At 36.5% G+C, this 21,876-nt stretch overlaps 4 protein-coding genes across 5 annotated transcripts; 1 reads left to right on the top strand and 3 right to left on the bottom strand.

The window, feature by feature from the left end:
* Positions 1–48: 48 nt before the first annotated feature.
* LOC114519087 (fatty-acid amide hydrolase 2-like) lies at positions 49–2,104 on the bottom strand. Its single transcript, XM_028539146.1, has 4 exons — positions 1,753–2,104; positions 1,264–1,576; positions 910–1,088; positions 49–802 (listed from the first exon to the last, which is right to left on the bottom strand). Exons 1-4 carry the CDS (start codon positions 2,098–2,100, stop codon positions 71–73), a joined length of 1,572 nt encoding a protein of 523 aa, XP_028394947.1. The 5' UTR covers positions 2,101–2,104; the 3' UTR covers positions 49–70.
* A 235-nt stretch (positions 2,105–2,339) lies between these two features.
* Positions 2,340–4,415, bottom strand: LOC114518922 (peptidyl-prolyl cis-trans isomerase-like 3). Its single transcript, XM_028538956.1, has 7 exons — positions 4,328–4,415; positions 4,156–4,230; positions 4,011–4,063; positions 3,827–3,867; positions 3,445–3,512; positions 3,140–3,258; positions 2,340–2,789 (listed from the first exon to the last, which is right to left on the bottom strand). Exons 1-7 carry the CDS (start codon positions 4,328–4,330, stop codon positions 2,654–2,656), a joined length of 495 nt encoding a protein of 164 aa, XP_028394757.1. The 5' UTR covers positions 4,331–4,415; the 3' UTR covers positions 2,340–2,653.
* Positions 4,416–4,746: 331 nt separating this feature from the next.
* LOC114518960 (kelch domain-containing protein 10-like) lies at positions 4,747–6,144 on the top strand. The gene is made up of 2 exons (XM_028539010.1): positions 4,747–5,686; positions 5,804–6,144. Exons 1-2 carry the CDS (start codon positions 4,832–4,834, stop codon positions 6,137–6,139), a joined length of 1,191 nt encoding a protein of 396 aa, XP_028394811.1. The 5' UTR covers positions 4,747–4,831; the 3' UTR covers positions 6,140–6,144.
* Positions 6,145–6,716: 572 nt separating this feature from the next.
* Positions 6,717–15,135, bottom strand: LOC114519110 (cubilin-like). Of its 2 annotated transcripts, XM_028539177.1 has the most exons (10): positions 15,028–15,135; positions 14,604–14,659; positions 12,437–12,503; positions 11,653–11,829; positions 10,284–10,460; positions 9,977–10,159; positions 9,157–9,351; positions 8,058–8,264; positions 7,674–7,787; positions 6,717–7,257 (listed from the first exon to the last, which is right to left on the bottom strand). In XM_028539177.1, the coding sequence occupies exons 3-10, from the start codon at positions 12,486–12,488 to the stop codon at positions 7,031–7,033; spliced, it is 1,332 nt and encodes a 443-aa protein (XP_028394978.1). In that variant the 5' UTR covers positions 12,489–12,503; positions 14,604–14,659; positions 15,028–15,135; the 3' UTR covers positions 6,717–7,030. The 2 variants fall into 2 exon arrangements, with proteins under 2 accessions (XP_028394978.1, XP_028394977.1); XM_028539176.1 differs by lacking the exon at positions 14,604–14,659.
* Between the last annotated feature and the right edge of the window lie 6,741 nt (positions 15,136–21,876).

The following is a 21,876-nucleotide window of genomic DNA, read 5'->3' as shown; positions in this document are numbered from 1 at the left end:
ACTTTTATGTAGCTTGGTGAATAAGAAAAGCACTACCAGTTTGCTCATATGTGGTACCCATTTTCTATATTTATGGTTGCACCCAGCCACCAAATCCCTTTTCTAGCACCTTAGCAACTGCAAGGGTTAAGTGGTCATTATTCCTACCAGCTACAACCTGAATTCCCAATGGCAAACCATTTGAGTCAAGACCCAACGGTACTTGTGTCACTGGTAAATGAAGAGTATTGAAGATGCCAGTATATATGAAACTATTCAGTTTGAATATAGGCATATTATGACGTAGCACTGTAGTTGGGTGAGATGGAAACAATAAGACCCCATCTTCACCAAGAACTTGTTCGATTTCTTCACGAAGTTTTTCATTATTTTTTAGTGCATTTTCTTCTAAGCTTTTTGGTAGAACATTTTTAAAGGATTCAACAGCTGCTAAGCGTATAGCTGGAAAAGTGTGGTCTGACTGACCCAGACACCATCTCAGAAACTCCCAAAATGCTAACATCCCAGTTGAACTGTTTGGCTGATCAAAGAGTAATTCCCCAAACGTTGGTCCACCCAGCAAAGACATTCTTGTCAACCACATAAAAACTGCATGTTTCAAAAGAGGTAATTCAAGCCTAGTGACTGGTGCTCCAATCGTTTTTGTCAAGAACTTACAAACACTTTCCTGGGCATTGAGTAATTCTGAACAAACATTTTCAGCTAGTAAGCCACAGTTACCAATACAGCTATAGAATTTCAGTTTGGATATCTTAACATCTTTATTTAGACATATTTGAAAGTCAGTGTTGGATGAAATTACCTAGGAATTAAATGAGTATTGAATGAGCATGTGGTATTACCTTGCCATAACCTCACATAAGACTTTTTACAGCCAAAATTAACAAGTATGTAACTCCATGAAATTACCTTTAACATGAGTGCTAGGTCCACAGAGTATCTGCATATTGGTCCAGTAGCCAACATAAGTTCAGCAGCCTCAGTAGTTTTAATTGGAAATTGCCCTAAATTTGACACCATTCCCGGGCTGGGTTTGTGTCCAAATACTCCATTGAAGAAGGCAGGCATCCTTATACTTCCTCCAATATCTAAGGTATATAACAGCAAAATTTTGAACCTTAAGAGGGACTAAGTTTTACAATAGATCAAGAGATGTATTTTTGTAAAATTATATTATCTAGGCTTTTTTCCAAATGGAATGATGGTTAGAGAATGTATAAAATATTTATTGTAAATAGTCAATTTGGTTTTAATTTTTCTAACCTGAGCCAATGCCAAAAACAGAACCAGCTGCAGCAATTATGGCAGCTTCCCCACCAGAACTGCCTCCAACAATATACTCTGTATTATAAGGATTTCTTGACCTCCCATACACACAGTTTGTTGACTCCCACCACATACATAATTCACTCACATTTGTTACTGCCAGCAATATTGCACCAGCATCTAACATTTTTTGCACAACTACTGCATTTTTGCTTGCAGTGGTACCCTTTCTCCTCACCAAGCCACCTGTTTGTGGAAGACCTTTAAAACCAAATGCCTCTTTGCAAGTAAATGGTACTCCATACAAAACCTTAAAAATAATTAATCAAATTAATCGAATTAAATTAAAAGCAATTAAATTAATCGAACGAATTATAATACTATAGAGAGTTAAGCTACTGTACTTTTATAATTCAATTGATAATTGTATGGGACTATGGGATACTAATGTTGCAAAATAATACAATGTTGCAAAATGCAAAATACCTTGGTACTAAAAAGGGTTTCTTTTTCCTTATGAGATAGAGTTTCGAGGTTCTTGTCAATCTCACGGGCTTCATCCAAAGCGGCATCGAATCGTTCCTGTACAACCGCATTTATAAGAGCATTCACTTTTTTAATGCGAGCAATGTACGCCTGAACAATATCCTCACTCCTCAATTCATCATTTCGAAGTTTTTCGACGAGAATTGTAGCTGGAAGCGTTATGATATGCTTGGTTTCGTCGGGTATTCTTGGAACTTTCTGACCAGGCAGATTTAGAACCTTGTAGATGTACTTTACCGCAAAAAATATCGGCACAAATACAAGTAGGATAAAGGCATACATCGCCATAACTATTTACTATCTGTCTTCAAGTACTAAATATAAGCCCCTCCCACCACGTTGGACTCCCCCCCTTCAAATAGTAAGGTAAATGTCTGGAAAAACTAGTATAAATAATTGAAAAATTGTTGCCAAACATTTATCATGTCATGATAAATAATTGTCAGAAAACAATGTTCCCTAGTTTACACATAACTTTTGGGTGAGGAAAAACAGGAATGGTCATTTTAAAATTAGATTTTAATCACTTTTATTGTTTTGCAATTAGTCCAGTGAACAGTCAACTGTCCTCATTTACACAGACACAACCCAAGTGAAAACATTTCCAATAATTGTAAATTTTGCTACTACATGTGGGTTTAATGTTTTTTTGTTGAATATGGTTAGCCTTTTGCATATGAGTGGTATATTTTATTTTCTATGGACAAAACCAGTTTAGGTGAACTAGAATAAGGAGCCTGGAATCTGCTCTTTAATCATGACCGGTTTATTAAGCTTGCCATAATATGGCAAAGCGAGTCACTTTGTTGCATTCATTAAATCCCATCATATCCATTTAGGATTAACTCTGCATATCAGCAATGGGATTTGCATGGATCTTAATTTTCTGAATACGTACATCATGTAATGGTTTATATGACTTTTCATCAACTGGAATCTTTTCAAGGTCATCTAGTGTCTCTCCTCCATCAATAACTCTATGAAACAGGGAAAACAGCTTACTTAATAATTAAGCAACTTTTTATGACAAAATATACTTTTGAGAGACTCTAAATTTAAGAAGTAACATGCCTTAGTTAAGACACTTGCATATTGATCATATTTTTTAGCAAAGAAAATAGCATAGAAAATAGGTGTATAGTAAACAATATTGATATTTAATTTAAAGTATATAGCTGGAGGTGGTCAATACAAAACATCAGCACTCAACAGAGAATATTATCCCAATCAAATGCTTTATACTGAACACACCTGACCAGTAAATGCACAACTAAATTATTGGAAAAACTAGATACATGTGTTAGATGTATAAGACTACATGCCATACTTGCCAAACACTGTGTATTTCATATCCAAATGTGGTTGTCTTGCATAGGTTATAAAAAACTGTGAGCCGTTTGTGTTTGGTCCATTGTTTGCCATTGACACCACTCCACGAACATTGTGCTGAATAAAATATTCATGATAAGTACAGTAATCTCCATGGCAGCCATAGACTGTTTGTATTGAGATTTATGTACGGCTAGAGAATCATATAGACCATGCTGCATCATATGCATGGGGAAAGTACTTGTTTTTTAGTCTATTTGATCTTTGATCTACACAAAGTTGATTAATATGTGTTGCAATTACCTTCAATGTTGGAACAATTTCATCTTCAAACTTTCTTCCCCAAATACTTTTTCCTCCCTTTCCTGTTCCTAGTTTCAATAAAAAATGTTCAAGAAATTTAGTGAGATATAGGAGGATGTGACTTACATGATGAAAGACAACAATTAGACAAACCAAGAAATGAGTATATAAATGTCAGCACTAGATGTCAATGCAAACCTGACATGTTCTCACCAAAGTCATACATAGGGTTGGACTCAAACTCTGGTATACCATCATGCTTCAAAAAGAGTCGATTCTTACTTGATTGGAAATAAAGAATCAGGTCTAATCTGCAGCAGCCCTTATTAGGCTTTGGGACTAAGTAAGCCAAAGTCATGTTTTTGTTTATCAAATACAAAACCTGATGGATCTCCTGTTTGGACCATGAATCCCTTTATATTTCTAAAAAATGGGTTCAAATTAAATTTATTATAGGTTAAATTTGGCAGAAATCAAACCCATGGCCTTGAGGCATGCAATTTAGACCTCAGTCACCAAAAGCAGTTATGATGATAACTTAAATTAAACTTCTTATTTAATTGTACCTGTGGAAAATACATCCATTATAATATTCACTGGCACATAAGGCAAGGAAGTTCTGCAAAAACAACATAGGAAGGAAAAGTTTGCCAACTGAGCAGGCTCTAACATTTATCATCATAAAATAAAAAGCAGCAATTATTTTGATACCTCGCAAGTCTTTGGAGCTTCCTCGCAAAATAACTCTACTTTTATGTCACCAAAATCAGTTACAAGTGTCACAGACTACCAAGAAAATTCAACAAAATATTACCTGTGACGGTTTTATAAATATTTAGAGACGTTAAAAATATGAAAGCATTTCTAATTCACATTTACGTACCATTTTTGTTGAATATTTTCAAGTTGTATGCCAAAAAATAGACAATTTTTCGTCACTCTCTAAAAGACCTTTCGAATCCAGCCGCCATTTAGAAATCAAGGAACATGTATGGGTGTATATGGATAAAATGTCAATTATTTATCCCTTATTGTTCCCCTTATTTCCACTTATTTGCTGCTACTCTTAAGAGTTAAGAACGTGGAATATCACATTTTAATAAGCCATATATTTGCATGAATGCTGTTGTTGATATATATTGATTCAGTTTGAAATCAAAAGGTCACTGAAAGGTTTTTATATTGAAGGGAATCTCAAAATCCACGAAAACTGGAATAAAAAAGCGAGAAAACCTCTTTCACCCCATTCTATCCACAAATATCCCTTTAACCCTATTTTAGATTTTTTGACAAATAGGCTTTTATAAATAGCACGGATGATAATAGCATTTTACTTTTCATATTATTTCGTTTTTTTCTAATTTCAACGTTAAATTTTGCCTAAAATATGGCAAAATATCAACTAGTTTTTGAAAAGGTAAATTCAGATTTGGAGAATTTGCCCATGCCACGCAGTGGTCATCGTTGTTCAACTGATGGCGTATTTTTATATTGTTTCGGTGGTTTTAACCCAGAAAAACATAACAAATTGTTTTACGAAAATATATGGTGCTTTCATTTGTCATCTAAAACGTGGCATAAAGTCATAACGGCTAGTTGCAACTCTGGACAGATCCCAACATGTGTTGCTTCGAGTGTGGCATTTTTGCACCGAGGGAAACTGTTCGTGTTTGGCGGATCTGGGTATCCATTTGGTATGAAAAACAGCAACGGAATGTTCTACATTGACCCAAAGAAGCAACTTTGGCATTATTTGACACAAACGAATGATGTTGTACCATCACCAGGGTATGGCCAAGGCATTGCTATGGACTCAGATAAACGCATGTATATTTTTGGTGGTACAAAAGGCCTTACTTATTATAATGAGCTACACAAGTTTAATTTTGAGACATGTAAATGGGAACTTATCCAAGCCACCGAACCACCTTCAGGACGATACAGGCATGAGATGGTTGCTATTGAAAATGGCTTTGCTGTTATTGGTGGATATGGTATCCATGGTGCATGTTCTTTGGATAAATTACCAGTATATAATTATGGCACTTGTTTGTGGGATGAAGTAATCTGCCAGGAGGATCCAGTTCATGGTTTTCCAGAACCCAGGCGTGCACACAGTTGTGTACAATATGAAGACAATGTGTATGTTTGTGGTGGGTTTAAGGAGGAACGTAAAGATCAGATATTTGATGATATATGGAAATTGAACATTAAGACATTCTCATGGTCAAAAATACCTCAGGTATAATCCTATAATGATTTGGCTATTAAAGCAACATTAAGCTGGATTCCACAAGTTTCAAAGTAGCAATTAAAATATAGAGTTTTTATATATTTAATTGTTTTATATATTTTCAAGGTTATGCCCTCTCCAACATACTTTCACTCAGCTGCAGTGACCAAGGCAGGTTGTATGTATATCTTTGGGGGGATTCAACAGGCAAGAGAAGATTCTTCAGCTGAATGGAATCAAAGGACAAATAATCTGCTTAAAATGTGGCTAGTAATACCACCACTGGAGAGGCTTTGTTGGGAGGCACTTTGCGAAACCATCCCACAAGGTCAAAGATTTGATACAGCTAAACTGGGTAACCTTGGTCTTCCAAGATATCTGTTAACAGATTATGATGCTCAGTTTTTAGTTGGACTTGAAAATGATGATATATATGAATCCTGTTATGCCTTTCAAGTGTAGACTAGACAAACCCTGTACTCAATTTTTTGAACCCCTTAATCCTAATTTCATATTTTCACGAAACTCCTTTTTCACATAATCTATTGTAGTCCCAATCTAGCTTCTAGTGAGTGATGAGGACTAGCAATGTATTTTATATTTTTAATATTTCAGACATAAAGTTTTTTAGCTGTAATTTCAATTAATTTGTAAATTTTGTAAATCAGTCTAATGCCTTCAATAATAACATACCAGTAACACCTTATTTCCACTTTTATTTCTTGCAAGAAAACACACTCATATTGTCTCCCTAACTAATCCCCAGTAACCTTACTTTAGGTTTTACTGTTAGCAGGTTAGCAGGAAACACAGGCAAGGGGCATGAAATGTTTTGATCAGTTATCCTCAGCAAACATGCCATTTTCCACCGCACTTTTGAACCTGCAAATTTATTTTCAAAATGAAATTGCCTCGTGTAGCATGAAAAACTGCCCCTGCATAACCACCAAACATGTTGTTTGTTGTAAGTCACCACAAGTACCTGACTACCTGATTGGAACATATATCAAAAGACATTGTGAACAATATACTTACTGCATTGACTTTTAGGAAATATATTTGACATATGCAATCAAAGTATATAAATCATAAAATTATCTTAATCTATAATCAACCAAGATAAATCTGCTACAACATTGAAACGGAACTAGCAACCATTTAGAGCTACGGTTATAAGCGATATGGGCTATTATTATTGGCTTTTTAGCAAATACCTCTGTAAAACTTAACTATTGGTATTAAAACTGGGTCATCTGCCTACAAAAGCGAGTCTACTTATGATGTTAGTATTAAGACTAATCGAAAAAAAAATAAGAAAATTGTGGAACCACAATTACTCAGACGAGAAAGGTTCTAGCAAGTGCCCATGGACGTAGAACCATACATTGTGTATTCTGAATTGTTTTGCAGATAGGCTTCGACTGGCTTCATTCCATCAACTTCAAAATTTCGAACACAGCCTTGGAAGTTGACATCATAACGGATTCCAGAGGGTCCACCGAGAGAATACATTGCGGCTGCGAGGCCGTTCTGTGGTTTGATGTCCAAGAATGTGAATGAACCACCAGTCTGGGCAGAAACTAGAATAAGAGAAATAGTGGATTCACTTCGTCTGTGGGTGACATGTGTTGTTGAAGCCATATTTTTCTTGCAGCTTTCAACATTCCTCGGCTGGACATTCGCTTCACCGAAGCTTTCGTACGCCTATGCTTATAGAATATACGCCTTAGAAATATAATACCAGGCTTTTCAAAATAAATTCTCTACAAAAGTCGATCCTAGAGCGTGGGGTACCCGTACCACCATGTACTTTTTGTATGGCCTGTGTATGCCTCCGCCTATCCCTCCCCCTGTAACCACACAGCCACCTCCGAATGGCAGATTAGAGACCCATACAGGTACTGGGGGGTTTAGCCTATCGAGTAATCCCGTCAAATAATCCAGTCAAATAATCCGGTTAGGATTTCCACATGTTTTACTCTGGCAAGTTATTTACCTTGGGCAAGATTATCCACAGAAACCTGAACAACTTTTCCGCGTCTCTTCACCAAAACCGTATGCCAAGAATCATCATTTAAACTACCTGATGGTACCTTGACAGTAAGATTGCCTAAAACGTAATACAGAAGCACATTTGTCTCTATAACCTCAACTAATGCAACAACCAGGACATTCGTCGGGCAGACGGGCACGTCAAACTTTTCATATGCCGAGTACGTGAGCTTATGCAAGTCACGTTTTTTAGTTGTGTAGAGATGGCCGCGGATAGCTTCAAGCAAAGATGACATTATAGTTTGGGCAGTTTGATATGATAAAATAACCCAATCTGACATGATAAAATAACCCAATTTGACATGACAAAATAACCCAATTTCTTTACCTGTTCCTAAATCAACTTCAAACACAATGTTTCCATTCTGTAGTTTCAAAAGGATAAAGTCTCGAAGACCACCTTTCGCGTAAAAGAATAAACCGTCAGCTTTTGTGGTTTTAAATTCCAAGCTAATGTCATCGTCCGCACGCTTGATGATGTTGTTCACTGTTATTGGCCGTTTGATATACGAATTTCCATTTGCACAGCTGCAGGCTATAAAAATACTAGCATGTTAGATAATGCTACATCCCATAGGCGGAGGCAAACATACAGAGAAACTTTGATAGAACTTATTACCCAACCAGGAGTGGCTCCCATCCCATGTCATGACTTCACTTGGTTGCCAATAAAAAAGATCTTACAGATTATTTGAGTTGAACGGAGAGCCGGCTGTTGTAGCCTATTTTAGCACGGTTCCGGTTTTAGCTATTCTGAACATTCCTATACGAATATTCCTTTCTCGTTGACTGAAGTACAATCACAAGTTTATTTGCAATGGGCACGAAACATGCATATACTGTAAATCCCACGAGAAAAAACAAGTCCATTGACATTTGACATCCTCCCGGCAACACTACTCAGACGTTCATACGGGAGCGGACGAATTTTCGGATCGTCTGGTTCAGGTGTTCAGGTAAAATTGGGTGAAAATTTCTTCTTGTTCACACGAAGAAACCAGACAAATTTGAGGAAATGCTCATTTCTGTAGATCTCAGAACAATCAAATTTAAAAAATGTTGTCGGTCCCATAGCTTATAGGGCAACCCCCTAGGTATTTTCTTTACATGTTCGCCTCTGTTGACGGCCTTAGCCCCCCTAAACACCCCCCTAAGCCCATTTACACTACGCGATTCGTCGTATGCGATTCGCACCCTGGAGTATGTGAACGTATACACACATGCACAATGTGAATGAAGATTGTGGCAGAGGCCCTCTTTTGCATCGATCAGAATGATAATTGCATACATCTTATCGTGTAATCTAAATAGGCCTTAACAAATTTCGAATAGGACTTCATTAGCAATGACGCAAAGAGGCGTCATCAGCATTTAAACCAAGATGTTAAAAAAAACACAAGCACAGCCTGCATGCATGCTCTGCTTACTTGCGACTGCTTTATCGATGAGTTTGTAGGTCGCCATAAAGCCACTTCCACTTTCACTTCCGTCGGTGATGAAATGAAAGGAAACATCGCCATCGCTGTAAGTTGCTTTACTGGCAAGAGACGAGGCTCCGCATGTGTAGCGAGAAGCCGAAGTGTCAGCAATCGTGAGCTTATCTTTCGAGCATTGGCTGGCATCTGTAAGAAAGAGTACCAACTTTTAGCTACAAACAACTTGATTACACCACAGTTGATAGAATATACATGGTATGGACACCATTAACTATGTTGAGGTAGATTTATGCAAAAAAAATTGTTCCTTTCTCATCACATGTCTATTTGTATTTTACACAGATAAACCAGTAGCAATCGTATAATTAACATATTTTCCAAGTCAAGGTTGAGTAGCTTAGCAAGACGAATGCCATTGATACATTGGTACAACAGACACGTGACAAGAAAGGAATCGTTTTTTTGCATAAACCTGGAGAATAACATAGTTAATGAGTTGTATTGTACCTTTATTTAGTCTCCAAACCATTTATATTCTATTAACTGTGATTACACTGACAGTGGCTGACAACCAGGACAGCAAACACATATACCACAGTTTCAGTGGCGAAGCCAGCCTTACGTCAAATTATAGTCCTGCTCTGCAAATTTTGTGTTATTATCATTCTTCATTTCTTTAAAAATTGATTGTTTTCACAGTCAATGAACACCATAATATTAGAATAGCAGGACAAAATTGTCGGGCTGGCTACATCACTGTACCGACTTTACTTCTTCTGTTATAACACTTAAGGTCTCTCAACTCACTTACACTCGATTTCACGATAGTTGTAGAAAATTTCAACCTCTTTGTTTGAAGGAACGTCCAAGGTTAGTTTGCAGTCCAAGTTGGCAGAGTATTTACCAGCAAAACCGGGCGAGTGAATGCGACCAATGGCACTTGGTGTTATTGTTCTGGTGGGACAGACACTCACTGCTGGGGGCAATCCTGGAGCTGGAGAAACAGAAAATGCAAATTCAGTTGCTCTCTTTAAAAAATGCTTTCCTTCTCAATGGAATAATCTAAGCGAACAAGCCCTAAGCAATGGCAGGTTTAGGCCCTTAAGATATGAACTTACTTCGAGAAGTTGCGAATTTTAGATCAAACCCCTTTTGCTCCACACTACCGTCCGAAGCCATTTTAAGAGTGACAACATTCAGGCCAGGTGTGAATGGTTTCGGGGTAGTTGTACCACAAAATTCTTTTGATACTTTTCCAGAAATGACCAGAGAATCGTAGCACGATACGTCACCTCCTAAACAGTTAATAATTTAATTTTACAGTCTTAACGTTAACCGTTCAATTTCTAAAAAGTATGTATAAAAAAGACGCTTTTTTATTTTTTAAAGGTCACAAACACGCGATTTTCACAAAAAATTTATATGCCTTGTAAAGTCGCTGTTACACAACGCAATTTTCCTTGCAACTTGCAATGCAATTAGAATTTTGAGAGATGGTAATTAGTGAAGAGTGTTGGAAAATGCGACACCGCGGAAATTGGTAGACTTAAGGCGGTTTTCCACGTGGCGGAATTTTTCGATCGAACGAAATTTTTCGCTCAATTTTCTTTTCAATTGTGGTCGGTCAAGCGAATCCGCTTCGGTCGACTTCTCACAATTGAAAAGAAAATTGAGCGAAAAATTTCGTTCGATCGAAAAATTCCGCCTAGTGGAAAACCGCCTTTAGCCGTAATTCTCAATACTTAGACTTTAAATTCGGCAAGCTAAAAGATTTATAAATACTCAACAAAATATCTCTTGCACAAAAGATTTGAAGCTTGCACACGGCAAAAACAAATCATCTGAAAATGTCTGAAAATGTCTCAAAATGGCCATTTTACGGTGGCAGATGCATACGAAGAGCCTTCAAAAGTTTCCAAAACCGATATTGGAAGAAAAATTGAACTTGTTTTCAACTTATTTGATAGTATTTTCTTTGACAGCAGTTTCTGAATACTAGGATTCAAATCAGGTGAGCAACTGATGAGATATTTGACTTCCAACACCAATTTCTGCGGTGTCGGAAAATGCTAAGAAAAAGTTAGCAGATCGTAAGAAATGTTCGTATTTGTCAACTTTAGATGCCTCAGGAGTAGAATTGCATTGCATGTTACAAGAAAGTTGCATAATATAACAGCGTTTTAAATATTATACTGACTCCATCAGGGTATACATAATATGAGAAGTTAAAATAAATAATCAACTTAAACCGATCCCTTGAAGTCAAAATCGATTGCAACACGATCACAAGTCAATTCATATTGTCATTCTCATATCCTATCACACAATGGCCATTGTACCAAGAATTTCATACTTTATTTTTTTTTCGTTGTCATTCACTTATTATTCCTTCATTTATAGGCGATGGACAATTCACAGGACAAGTAATTTACATTTACATCAACAAAAAATATAGTGAAGAAAATGGTTTCGTTTTTAACTACTTACCATCCTCGTCACCCTCGATGTCTATCTTTTCGAAACTAAAAGTAAAATTCGTATCCAATGGCTGTTTGATAGTCAAAGTACAATCTGTGTTTGAAGGATAATCGGATGGATAATTAGGCGACCGGATCTGTCCACTGGATGCTGTTATCTCCCTTGTTGGACAAATGCTGATTTGGCCTGCGATAAAGTTAACGTTATGATGAAAATTTATTTCAAACTAATAAATGCCCCCATTCAACTACACAAGTGAAAACCAGAAGGGACGTATCCAGACCTAAGAAAGGGGAGAGGAGACTCGCGTGAGGCCCGGCTAAAGGCATAGTAGTGCTTATATACGTGCATCCCGCATTAATTACTTTCGTCAGCATTGCCATTGTGATCTGATTTTACTAATCATGCACAGAAGCTATATCTATAGACCCATTGCACTGACGTCATAATCATTAAAAGATGTCCTCTAGATGTTTCCTTGCTTCACTAAAAATAGTCGTTATGCCAGCGGTGGAGGTTTATATAGCGGTCAAAAGCAGTTAACGAAGCAAAGTTTCTCACACTAGTAAATATTTCTGTATTTTGCCCAAAATTTACGTTTTTGCAAAATTTACGATACGTTAATTTGTCCTCCATGCAGATGCCTAATGCGACGTGGTATGCAAAGGGTCCATGCTGAATTACTGATTGACCAAAACCATTCATGCACCGTCGTTCAGCTGATTTTCTGTTATACAGTTTAAAAAGGAAAAACTATATCAAAAGTCAAAAAACCAAGCATAAGTCCACTTACCAAAGGTGAAAGGTGCGACTGAGAACAAGATTACTAATATAGTGGAATGCATTCTCAAGCAAAATTCCTGCAAAACAGAAGGAGATAATAGCATAATCGTCAGGCAAAACGAATGAATGAATATGCACACCCCCTAACTTCTTGTTTTGCTGTGTCATCTGCTATCACACTTACTTAACAAAAGAGTTTTCTTAGCAAATAAATTTGTAGTCGCAGACGTAGGCTCACGTAGCAGCACAGTTGTACTCGATGACTAATGTAAAGTACCCCACTGCTGTGTACATGCAGTGTCCCTTCACTTCCTAACCCAAAACAGCAATTACATGCACTTGCACGTCCAAATTCTTCGACAGAATCGGAAAGAGAATATTGACTTTGTAAACAACCATTTCAGTTAAGTCGAGTACAATATTGTCATGCTAATAGACACTGTGAAAAAACGCTATGACCGTGGATTCACACGGACCATTTGAAGACGTTGGCCAAAGTAAAAAATTCAAATTCAAAAATTCTTGGTATCATATTGCTTATGATTATAGCCTGTAAAAAGATGCTGGAGTAGAGAAAATTAGGAAGAAATTAGTTTATCATGCTTATTTTGTTAAAAAAAATTGTTATGTAAGCAAAAAAGAGATATGTGTGTCTGTGTCTGGCTCAATCCCGGTGGTCTGTTAAGGTATAATAGATTTGATAAATAGGATTTTTACCACAAATTAAGTTGATTATTTATACCTCTTAATTAATTAAATGTTCTTAATTAAATCTTCACGAACTTTTCGCTAGTGAAAAACAGGAAGTTAATTCATATTGTTACGAGTCAGTCTACAACATATGGATGTTGTTAGGATCCGGATTGCCCAGACAGATTTTGTTCCAATACTATCCACCATTTGAATTATTTCGTACAACTGAAAGGTTAGGTCAGCCTAAAATGCTATAGCTAGCCAGAAGGCGAAATATATTCTGAGGGTGGTCTTCCACTAGGAATGTTTCAATCAAACGAAATTTTTTGCTTAATTTTCTTCTTGATTCATGATTGCGACCGGTCAAGGCTCCGTCAAATTCTCACACAACCGAATCGAAAAATTTCGCCCAGTGGAAATTGCCCTAGGAGCATTTAACTAGTATCTTTAAAACGACTTGGATGCGTAAATGTTGGACGCTCTGAGTAATTTTAACTCAATCAAATTATAGAATATAGAATATAGTTGTCAAAATTTAATATATCATAAACGAGTGAAAGTAAATACTGTCGCAAAATTTGAAATCCTACCATAGTAAATAGATTGATTTTGACACCTTGAAAACTATATTTAATGAACTCAAGAGGGTAAATAAAGGCATCTTTATTAATAAGTGAAATGCTTCATCTCCAAGGTAAAAAAAACTAGACTCTAACATCTAATTGGGTGCATTCTAATGATTCTATAACAACTTAGCATCAAATGTGGTATAACAACTGCCTAAAATAGACCAAAACACTTTTCGACGTTTCGACCCGAGGGCCTTCGTCAGGAGAGTTAGTATGATTAACTATAATACTAACTCTCCCGACGAAGGCCCTCAGTTCGATGTCTATTTTAGACAGTTGTCTATATACCACATTTGATGCTAAGTTGTTTGAGGATACTGCCACGCTGCTCCCTGGTTATATTGTAAGTTCTATTATTTCTATAACAATCCCAGCGGAAATACGAAGATATATAACGCACGCAAATCCGCAACTAAACGCTAATATAGAGATTTATAGATATATAGGTATATATAAGCGCCCTGCCTGCAACACTTGAACTTGCGCTCATGTCAATTTGCGCAAAACAACAAGTTGTGTATTCTTACGCACATCAACAAATTAAAAGAGAGTTTCAATTTACACTTTACTTCAATCGTTGATTCAAATGCTGCATGCCTTTATTTCACTGATGAGATACGCTCTCTTTATTTCACTAAAAATACGCGCGTTGTTACATAAAATTATGTTTTCCGAGGTGTATGACTTTGTTTCGAATCGTGTTTATTAAAAACGTTCGTTATAATCATTTATATGAGAGTGCTTGAAAATAATGAAGTGATATTGGGAGGTGAAAGATAATTTAAAAGACACACAAGACAAAGAACTGCGTTCTACCGTTGATATTCATAACACTATAGGGAAGCAAAACTTTACCCTTCGCTAAATTCGCTGAAATCTCTTCAAAGACTTTTTTTGTTTTCCTGTTAAAGCTATAGATATAATAAACTTTTTAGTTAGGGAACGTTTATTTTTATTCATTGACATTGTGTATTATTCTGGCTATGGCCATTTTTTATCTTCTATGGTGGTTTGCCAGAAATTGATTAATTTCAGAGCATGCAGAAACGCAATACACAACATGTAATCATGATAGTTTTATATGCCCTTGTAATTGTTACACGTTAGGTAAAACTTTTGCATCTTGCAATGGGATAAAATGCGTCACGGATCATGCTGGTTGACGTATTTTAAAACTTTATGTTATATTTTTTTCGATTTATAAACATTTAACAATGCACGTCGACTATTATTTACTTCATACGTTAAGCACAATAAATAATACATCTAAAGTACTCACCCAACTGTTGCTTTTCACTTATTTAAGTCGAGACTTTAATTCTCGATTTTGAGAGGAATATTCACAGCACGGAGCGGAGCAATGTCTATGTTTAATAACGAACTATAAAGAAAGAATAGACCAGAATTTTTGTTGATATGATATTACATTTGTAAGCTCGTGTTACCTTTTTTCTTGCAATCTCATTGGTTGAGAGGCTGTATTGAGAGTTCTTGTTATCAGAGACGATACTGGGGTCAGCAATTTCAATGAAGCCGTTGAGTGATACTTGATTCATGATTGGTCAGGCACGCGTTAGTATATCCGAAAAAATATGGTTAAATGAAACGATTTCCTTTACGTATGGTGTTTTAGATGTTTGCCAATATCTCACATCACGAAAATACGACATTTCCCTCTTATCACGACTTATTCTTTCACGACCAGCTTCGTAATGTCTTTTCAATGGGCAAAATCACGTAAATTAGTTCATTAATCATAAGGAATACATCGAATATTCTAGATGAATATCAGTGCTTGCTGAAAATATTTTGGATGATTTTACCAGCAATGAAAAATTCTGGTATGTGCTAGATATCAGTAATTCAACTTCATTATAACAGCAGGACAGGATTGAAATCTTAGGAGTAATTAAGCGTATAATTAGGAAGTCGATCTCAGCATGAAATTTATCGTTGTCAAGATGTCGTTCTCATTTATAACTTTGACCACAAGTATATTTTAGGCCTCCATTTTAATCGCGCTATTACAGTGAGTCAAGGTGAATTTAAAATTGTATTTACGAGTTTGATTACAAAATGTCATGACACTCGTCATTGAATCCTTATTGATCATCTATCAATCAATAAGTTCTATTCTCGGGTTCATGTGACGTCAACTCGAAAACACAGTAACCGCAGTACGTGAGTTTAGTTAACCATAGGCGTCGTAATATATTTGTTCTACTTGTTAGCTAGGGTATAAGGGGTTTACAGTTCACTCTAAATTTCTCAAATCACTGTCAGGCTAAAAAGGACTTTAATCGCGCAGATTCCATGGTAGAGTTGGAGGTTTTCGTATAGGGATTTCCGCGTATATTCGGTCTGTTGGCCAAAAACGATGGAATCATGGAAAAGCAAGGGAGGCAAAATTTCGTGAAGGGACACTTCATACTGCTCACTGATTCACTAGGAGGGTTGCCGACGCATAACTATTAGAGCATTATGCACACGCCTCCTGACTCCTGTGGAAATCAGCATTTGTTGACACCTTGACGGGGCTAGCGTGTGGTTTATAAATAAAGTTTTTCGGACTTTTTCCTACTATACCACTACATTCAGTACTAAATAGTCTCATCGTTTTTTTCTGTTTAATGTTAGATTTCGATATCCGGAGATTTTCCGGCAGACCATTGCCATTGTTGTATTCTTTATGTGGTAGCTATTCTTTATGCGTCATTTTTTACGTTGGTTGAATTTTTAGCGTTATTTACTAGCGTTATTACATGCGATCATCTAAATTGACACTTCCTGGTAAATAGCAGCTGCCCTGCTAATCTCGCAGTTCTGGTGTCCCTGAGTGCACGCATTGCAACTTACAAGGCCCAGATTTGAGAGGTGGCTGAACTCAACTGAGATGCTCGTATACACGGCTACCAGTACTGAGAGGGTGCCAGTAAGCGAGGTTCACAAAGTGTCAAGTGACAGCAGGAGTTCAGTCGTATAAGAAAATTTCCAGTTTCCCATCAGTTGATAAAGCAGTACGTGTCCGTATTCGGACAAGTGCTCCAATTGGAGCTCATAAAAAAAACACATAATTTATTAATAATATATATTTGATGGCTGACTCCTGTTCGGATCTGGTATTGACACCCAGAAAAATAAAAAATCCCTTAACTCAATAAGTCAATAAAAACAAAGATTTGTTTATCAAACTTAAAAAAAAACATGTACACAAATAACCAGCTATTTTGATTAATAAGCTTTCCGGGATCAACACGAGACCACACTGAGTTTGAAGCCCACGGGGCTTTTCCTTTCAATGGTTAGTTAGCCTCTTTACTTCTTCGATCATATCAAGATATATTATCTCGGAGCATCGTTGGTTGGGACTAACAGTAGAGGGTATTTGAAGGAGGATCAGTATTTCTCAACGGAAATTGGTTTTTATTCTTTAATTAAACGTGAACGAGAGAAAGCAAGTATGAAATCAAGCCTCTTTTTTACAGACGGATTTTTATAGGTTTGAGCCTGTCTCATGAGTAAAGACCCTGGGTATGAGGTTGGGGCCTAATTTGGCGTTTCATGAATATCGTCTTTAAAATGGACCATAAAATTAGGACAAGTGCTCAAATTAGAAGTGTCTAAATTAAAGAGGTGCTTGACTAGTATCACATAATTTATCAAAACTAGGTTACCCATGATGGGTAGAAATGCTGCCTGAAAGCATGCCAGTTTTCGGCTAGCGAATCTCGTTTCCACTGGAGTTTTCACTGGAGTAATGCCCAAGGAACGAGAATCCGGTTTTTTTATAGACAGTGACTAGAAACTACTTAAAGTTATTTTTAATGGCACATTGCGATAAATTAAGTAGATTTTTAATGGCACATTGCGATAAAAATGAATTTTTAAAATAAGCGATTAATCTTACACAGGAAACTTACTTCTTTCATGCCATTTATTGTAAAGTGCGCATACCGTCCGTTGCAAACAGCAGGCCTTTAAAAATTTTGATTAAACTGCGCTTTTTCCGACAGTGGCAATAAAAATTATTTCAATTATTCAAATGCTCATTTATGATCATGCATTTTTTGTAAATTTGGCATTTTGGAAAGAAATGCTTCATATTCACGACTTGCATGCTTTTTAATCTGAAACCGATGTAGACAACACTCTTCCAGTATCCCTTCCTACGACATGCACCGTTGAACTTTTTTATACGTTAGTGGATTACGGTTGACCGAAAATGGAGGAAATAAACGTAATCGGGCTCAACATTCCTTCGTATTAATCTAAAATTAGGATGATGCGAATTCGAAATTTCCTTGTTGCGTGCGCGTCTGCCATGCTAATTGCATTTTCTCACTTTCATCTAACGCTTTATAGCCATGATTAGCCATCATGCCACCAAGTGAAAAAACTAGCAATTAATGTTCCATCAAGAAAACTCGAAAACGCCATCAAGAGAGCTGTTAAAAATTTCCTGTTATCATGCATTGTCGAAAAGGGTTAAATGTTACTACGTGTGAATATACTAGGTTAGACCACCAGGACGAATAAATCCGAGAATAAATCATTAATGCACTAACCATGCATTACTCTAAACAGAATACCTATAGTATTTACCTCAACTAGCTGCCACTTGTACACCTGTCTCGTCATCATCTGATCCTGATGCGACGATCTTTCACTATCTGATCCTGCGAATACAAAATGTATTCGCGCACGCGAATACAAAATGTCACATGTATTTCCTCCGCTTGACACGACCATGCAAAAATCGCAAAGCGAAAATTTTAAAATCAAGGAGGTAAACAGATGAGTGTTCAGCATATCCCTGCAAAAAAGCCAAACCATGCATATTTTTACTCGTGTATATTTTTGTATTTGCGTGCATGAATGTCCCAAGGCAGTTCCGACATTTTTCCACTCTGATGATTCTTTCTTTCTAAAAAGAAAAAACCTCGGTGAAACAAAAAAATCACGGGCATATGTTTTGTATTTTGTTTTGTGCATGGTAAAACTAATTGTCATGAGAAGCAAAAGAATCACTACAGCACCATACGATACTTTGAAAGTAGAAAACACGCTTTGAACATTATACAATAGACACAGACACCGAGGCTCGTGAAACTCCGCACATGTCAAGTCTAGCATAAAGTACATACATATACCATTACGGATATTTATAAGCATTCAATTTCAGTTTGAATCTGTCTTTCCCTGAACAAAAATAACATGAAGTGTTTACGAACGGGTAACCAGACGGGAAGTTTCAACCATTTTTGTGAAAAATTTAGGATAAAGATTAAAGTCCCGAAATGTTTGAACTATATTTTAGTTAGTTTTAGTTTTACACGCCCACCGTGTACAAACTACAAACGTCTTATTTCAAGTCATAAATGCAAAATACACATATTACATTATATTAACACAAAATGAATACCTATTATTCGTTGTCGGCAAGCGTTTGTGTTTCGCCTTCTCCATCTTTCTGCGCCATAGTTCGTTCTGAAATGAAATGAAGGAAGGAAAAACAAAAGTTAAGTTCACAGCTCACTTGTATTGCACATTTTGAATCGAAATATACAAGACATAGCAATGAAAATCAGCACGAATATGCCTCCAGTCGCTGATGTCTTCTGGCTATTCAAATCAACACGACGACGAATTAATTTGCAAACTACGGATCATGCAACTGATGCAAGCCAACAGATTCTTGAAACCAACCACGACCATGTACCTGAACAAGGTTCTTCTAACTTTTTCCTAAACCTTCTTTGAGTGATCCTTTCTTCTTCGACAGTACCAAGTCTACGTTTCTTCCGAATTCAATCACCTTTTATTACCTCAAAGAACATTTCAACGGACAATGCACTTTATGCATTGATCACACCTAACAATAAGTTCTGTTTCAAACGTCGTGTTTCTCATGTGCCGAACGAATTGACAATCTCAATTGATTAACTATTGTTTTAAATGCGTTCGGTGTGACTCAAAATAGCTGTGGCTAGTGGAAATATTTCGTGTTATGACCAATTCGTTATCCTGAGACCTCCTGTTGCAACGCTACAAAACTCTACAAGAATAATAAATTCGTTGGAATATTTACCATAGTGTATGGTCTTGCCCGATGTCTAGCTTTTTTGTGATGAAGAGTGTTATGTTTTGTTCAATGACTTTTACTCACAATACAGGGTGTCCCAAAAAACCCCAAAACCATTGAAATCACCCATAACAATGTAATATAGAGTTTGAATGCCTATAAGCACTCTGTTGGGACTCACATAAGCAATTTTATGCGTGATGACATTAAAACTTGTTTGTACCCACAAATTATTTTTATTAACGATATTTACAATTTACAAATATGGATAACGATATTTAAATTTACAACTCACGCACGATGACCTAGGATCTTCTTATAATTTGAAACACAAATTCCCTTATAGGATCAAATTCCCTTATAGGAAATTCCCTTATAGGATCTTCTTATAATTTGAAACACAAAGTTGGGAATGATCAAGTAATGATTAAAGATAAACATGTTATTCGCTGCTCCTCTTTTCGTTGTTTGGGAGTAGAACTAGACGAAAAAATGAGCTGGGATAAGCATATAGATGCAACATGTAAAAAAGTTGCGTCCGGCATTGGAATTATTAAAAGAGTAAAACAATTTGTACCGTACGAAACTTTACAAAATTTGTATAATTCTCTCGTGCTCCCACATTTTGATTATTGCTCTCCTTTATGGGATAATTGTGGAAGCTTACTCATTGAAAAATTGCAAAAACTACAAAACAGGGCGGCAAGAATTATGACAGGGGCCAACTACGATGTTAGATCAACAGATTTGCTCCATGCTATGTCGTGGAAGAATCTGAATGATAGACATAAAATGAATAAATCTGTTTTGATGTTTAAAATACTAAACAACCACTCATCCCCTAACTTAAAACATAAATTTATTACCAGGGAGACAAATATGAGAAATTATAATCTTAGAAATGGCGACATAAATCTCTCACTTCCTAAACCAAAAACTGAATATTTAAAAAAGAGTTTTGGTTACAGTGGGGCTGCGCTATGGAATAGTCTACCAAAGCAAGCAAAGGAAACAAAATCTTTAGGTATCCTTAAAAATATGATAATATAATGTAACTACTGAGTCAGACATCGATTATTCCTAGTTTTTATCTTCTTTAATACTTACATTGCATGTTTATTCGTTTATATTATAATACTATTTTTAATACTTGTACATAGGTATTTTTAATGTAATTGTGTGACGCCGCTCACGAAAACCATCGACAGATGATGAGGGTAGCGTGGTTAAATAAAGTTTTATTGATTGATTGATTGATTGATTGATGACCTTCGAGGCATGTCCCCAGCAAATTGTAAATTTTTGTATTTAGCATTTTATAAGTTCCGTTAAATCCGCACGGGCAGGAATTCGCGAATAGGGCAACAGGTGATTTAAATAGTTGTTTTTTTCGGGGGGGTGGGGACACCCTTTACAGAGTGTATAAAAACTGCAACACTAAATCACAGAGGAAATAATAGATACAGAGATCTAACTAGTGTACCCACTTTTTCCGTGCGCATGCTCGGCAAGTGCCTGAGATGGAAAGTATAAACACTTGCCGAGCATGCGCGGTTGCCGAGCATTTTAGTTGCAATGCACTTGCCGAGCATGCGCAGTTGCTTACTTTTAGCTAACGCGTCAGTTCCATTCGAAAACCAACGAAAAACGTCCTGCCAATGTTAATTGATTTCTCTTAGAGAAACCTATAGAGTATAGACTATATGGACTACATACACATTTCTGGTTCGCATGTTTAGAAAATTTTAATCATTTTTAAATTCGGTCCCTCCCCAAATAAAATATATTCAACCGTCTCTGCCACTAGCTTGCACCGTCATTCATGCAGTGCGCCACCCAAAATTAGGATCTAATATAATATTCGATGGCTGACTCGCTCCAGCTTCGATTCTGGTTTTAAGAATTCACAAATTCTCTAAAGGGGTTATGCTGTACGCTGTGCGTAAACTTTCCTTAGGAATGAAAGGATATGAAAGGATACAAAGGAATAGGATACATGTAGAAGATAAGTAATAAAACTACTAAAAGGAAAATATCAACCACAGA

The sequence above is a fragment of the Dendronephthya gigantea genome, unplaced genomic scaffold (assembly GCF_004324835.1).
Source record: "Dendronephthya gigantea isolate DGI-Jeju-01 unplaced genomic scaffold, DenGig_1.0 000012F, whole genome shotgun sequence".
Taxonomy (NCBI): Eukaryota; Metazoa; Cnidaria; class Anthozoa; order Malacalcyonacea; family Nephtheidae; genus Dendronephthya; species Dendronephthya gigantea.
This window is presented reverse-complemented; position numbering and strand designations above follow the sequence as displayed.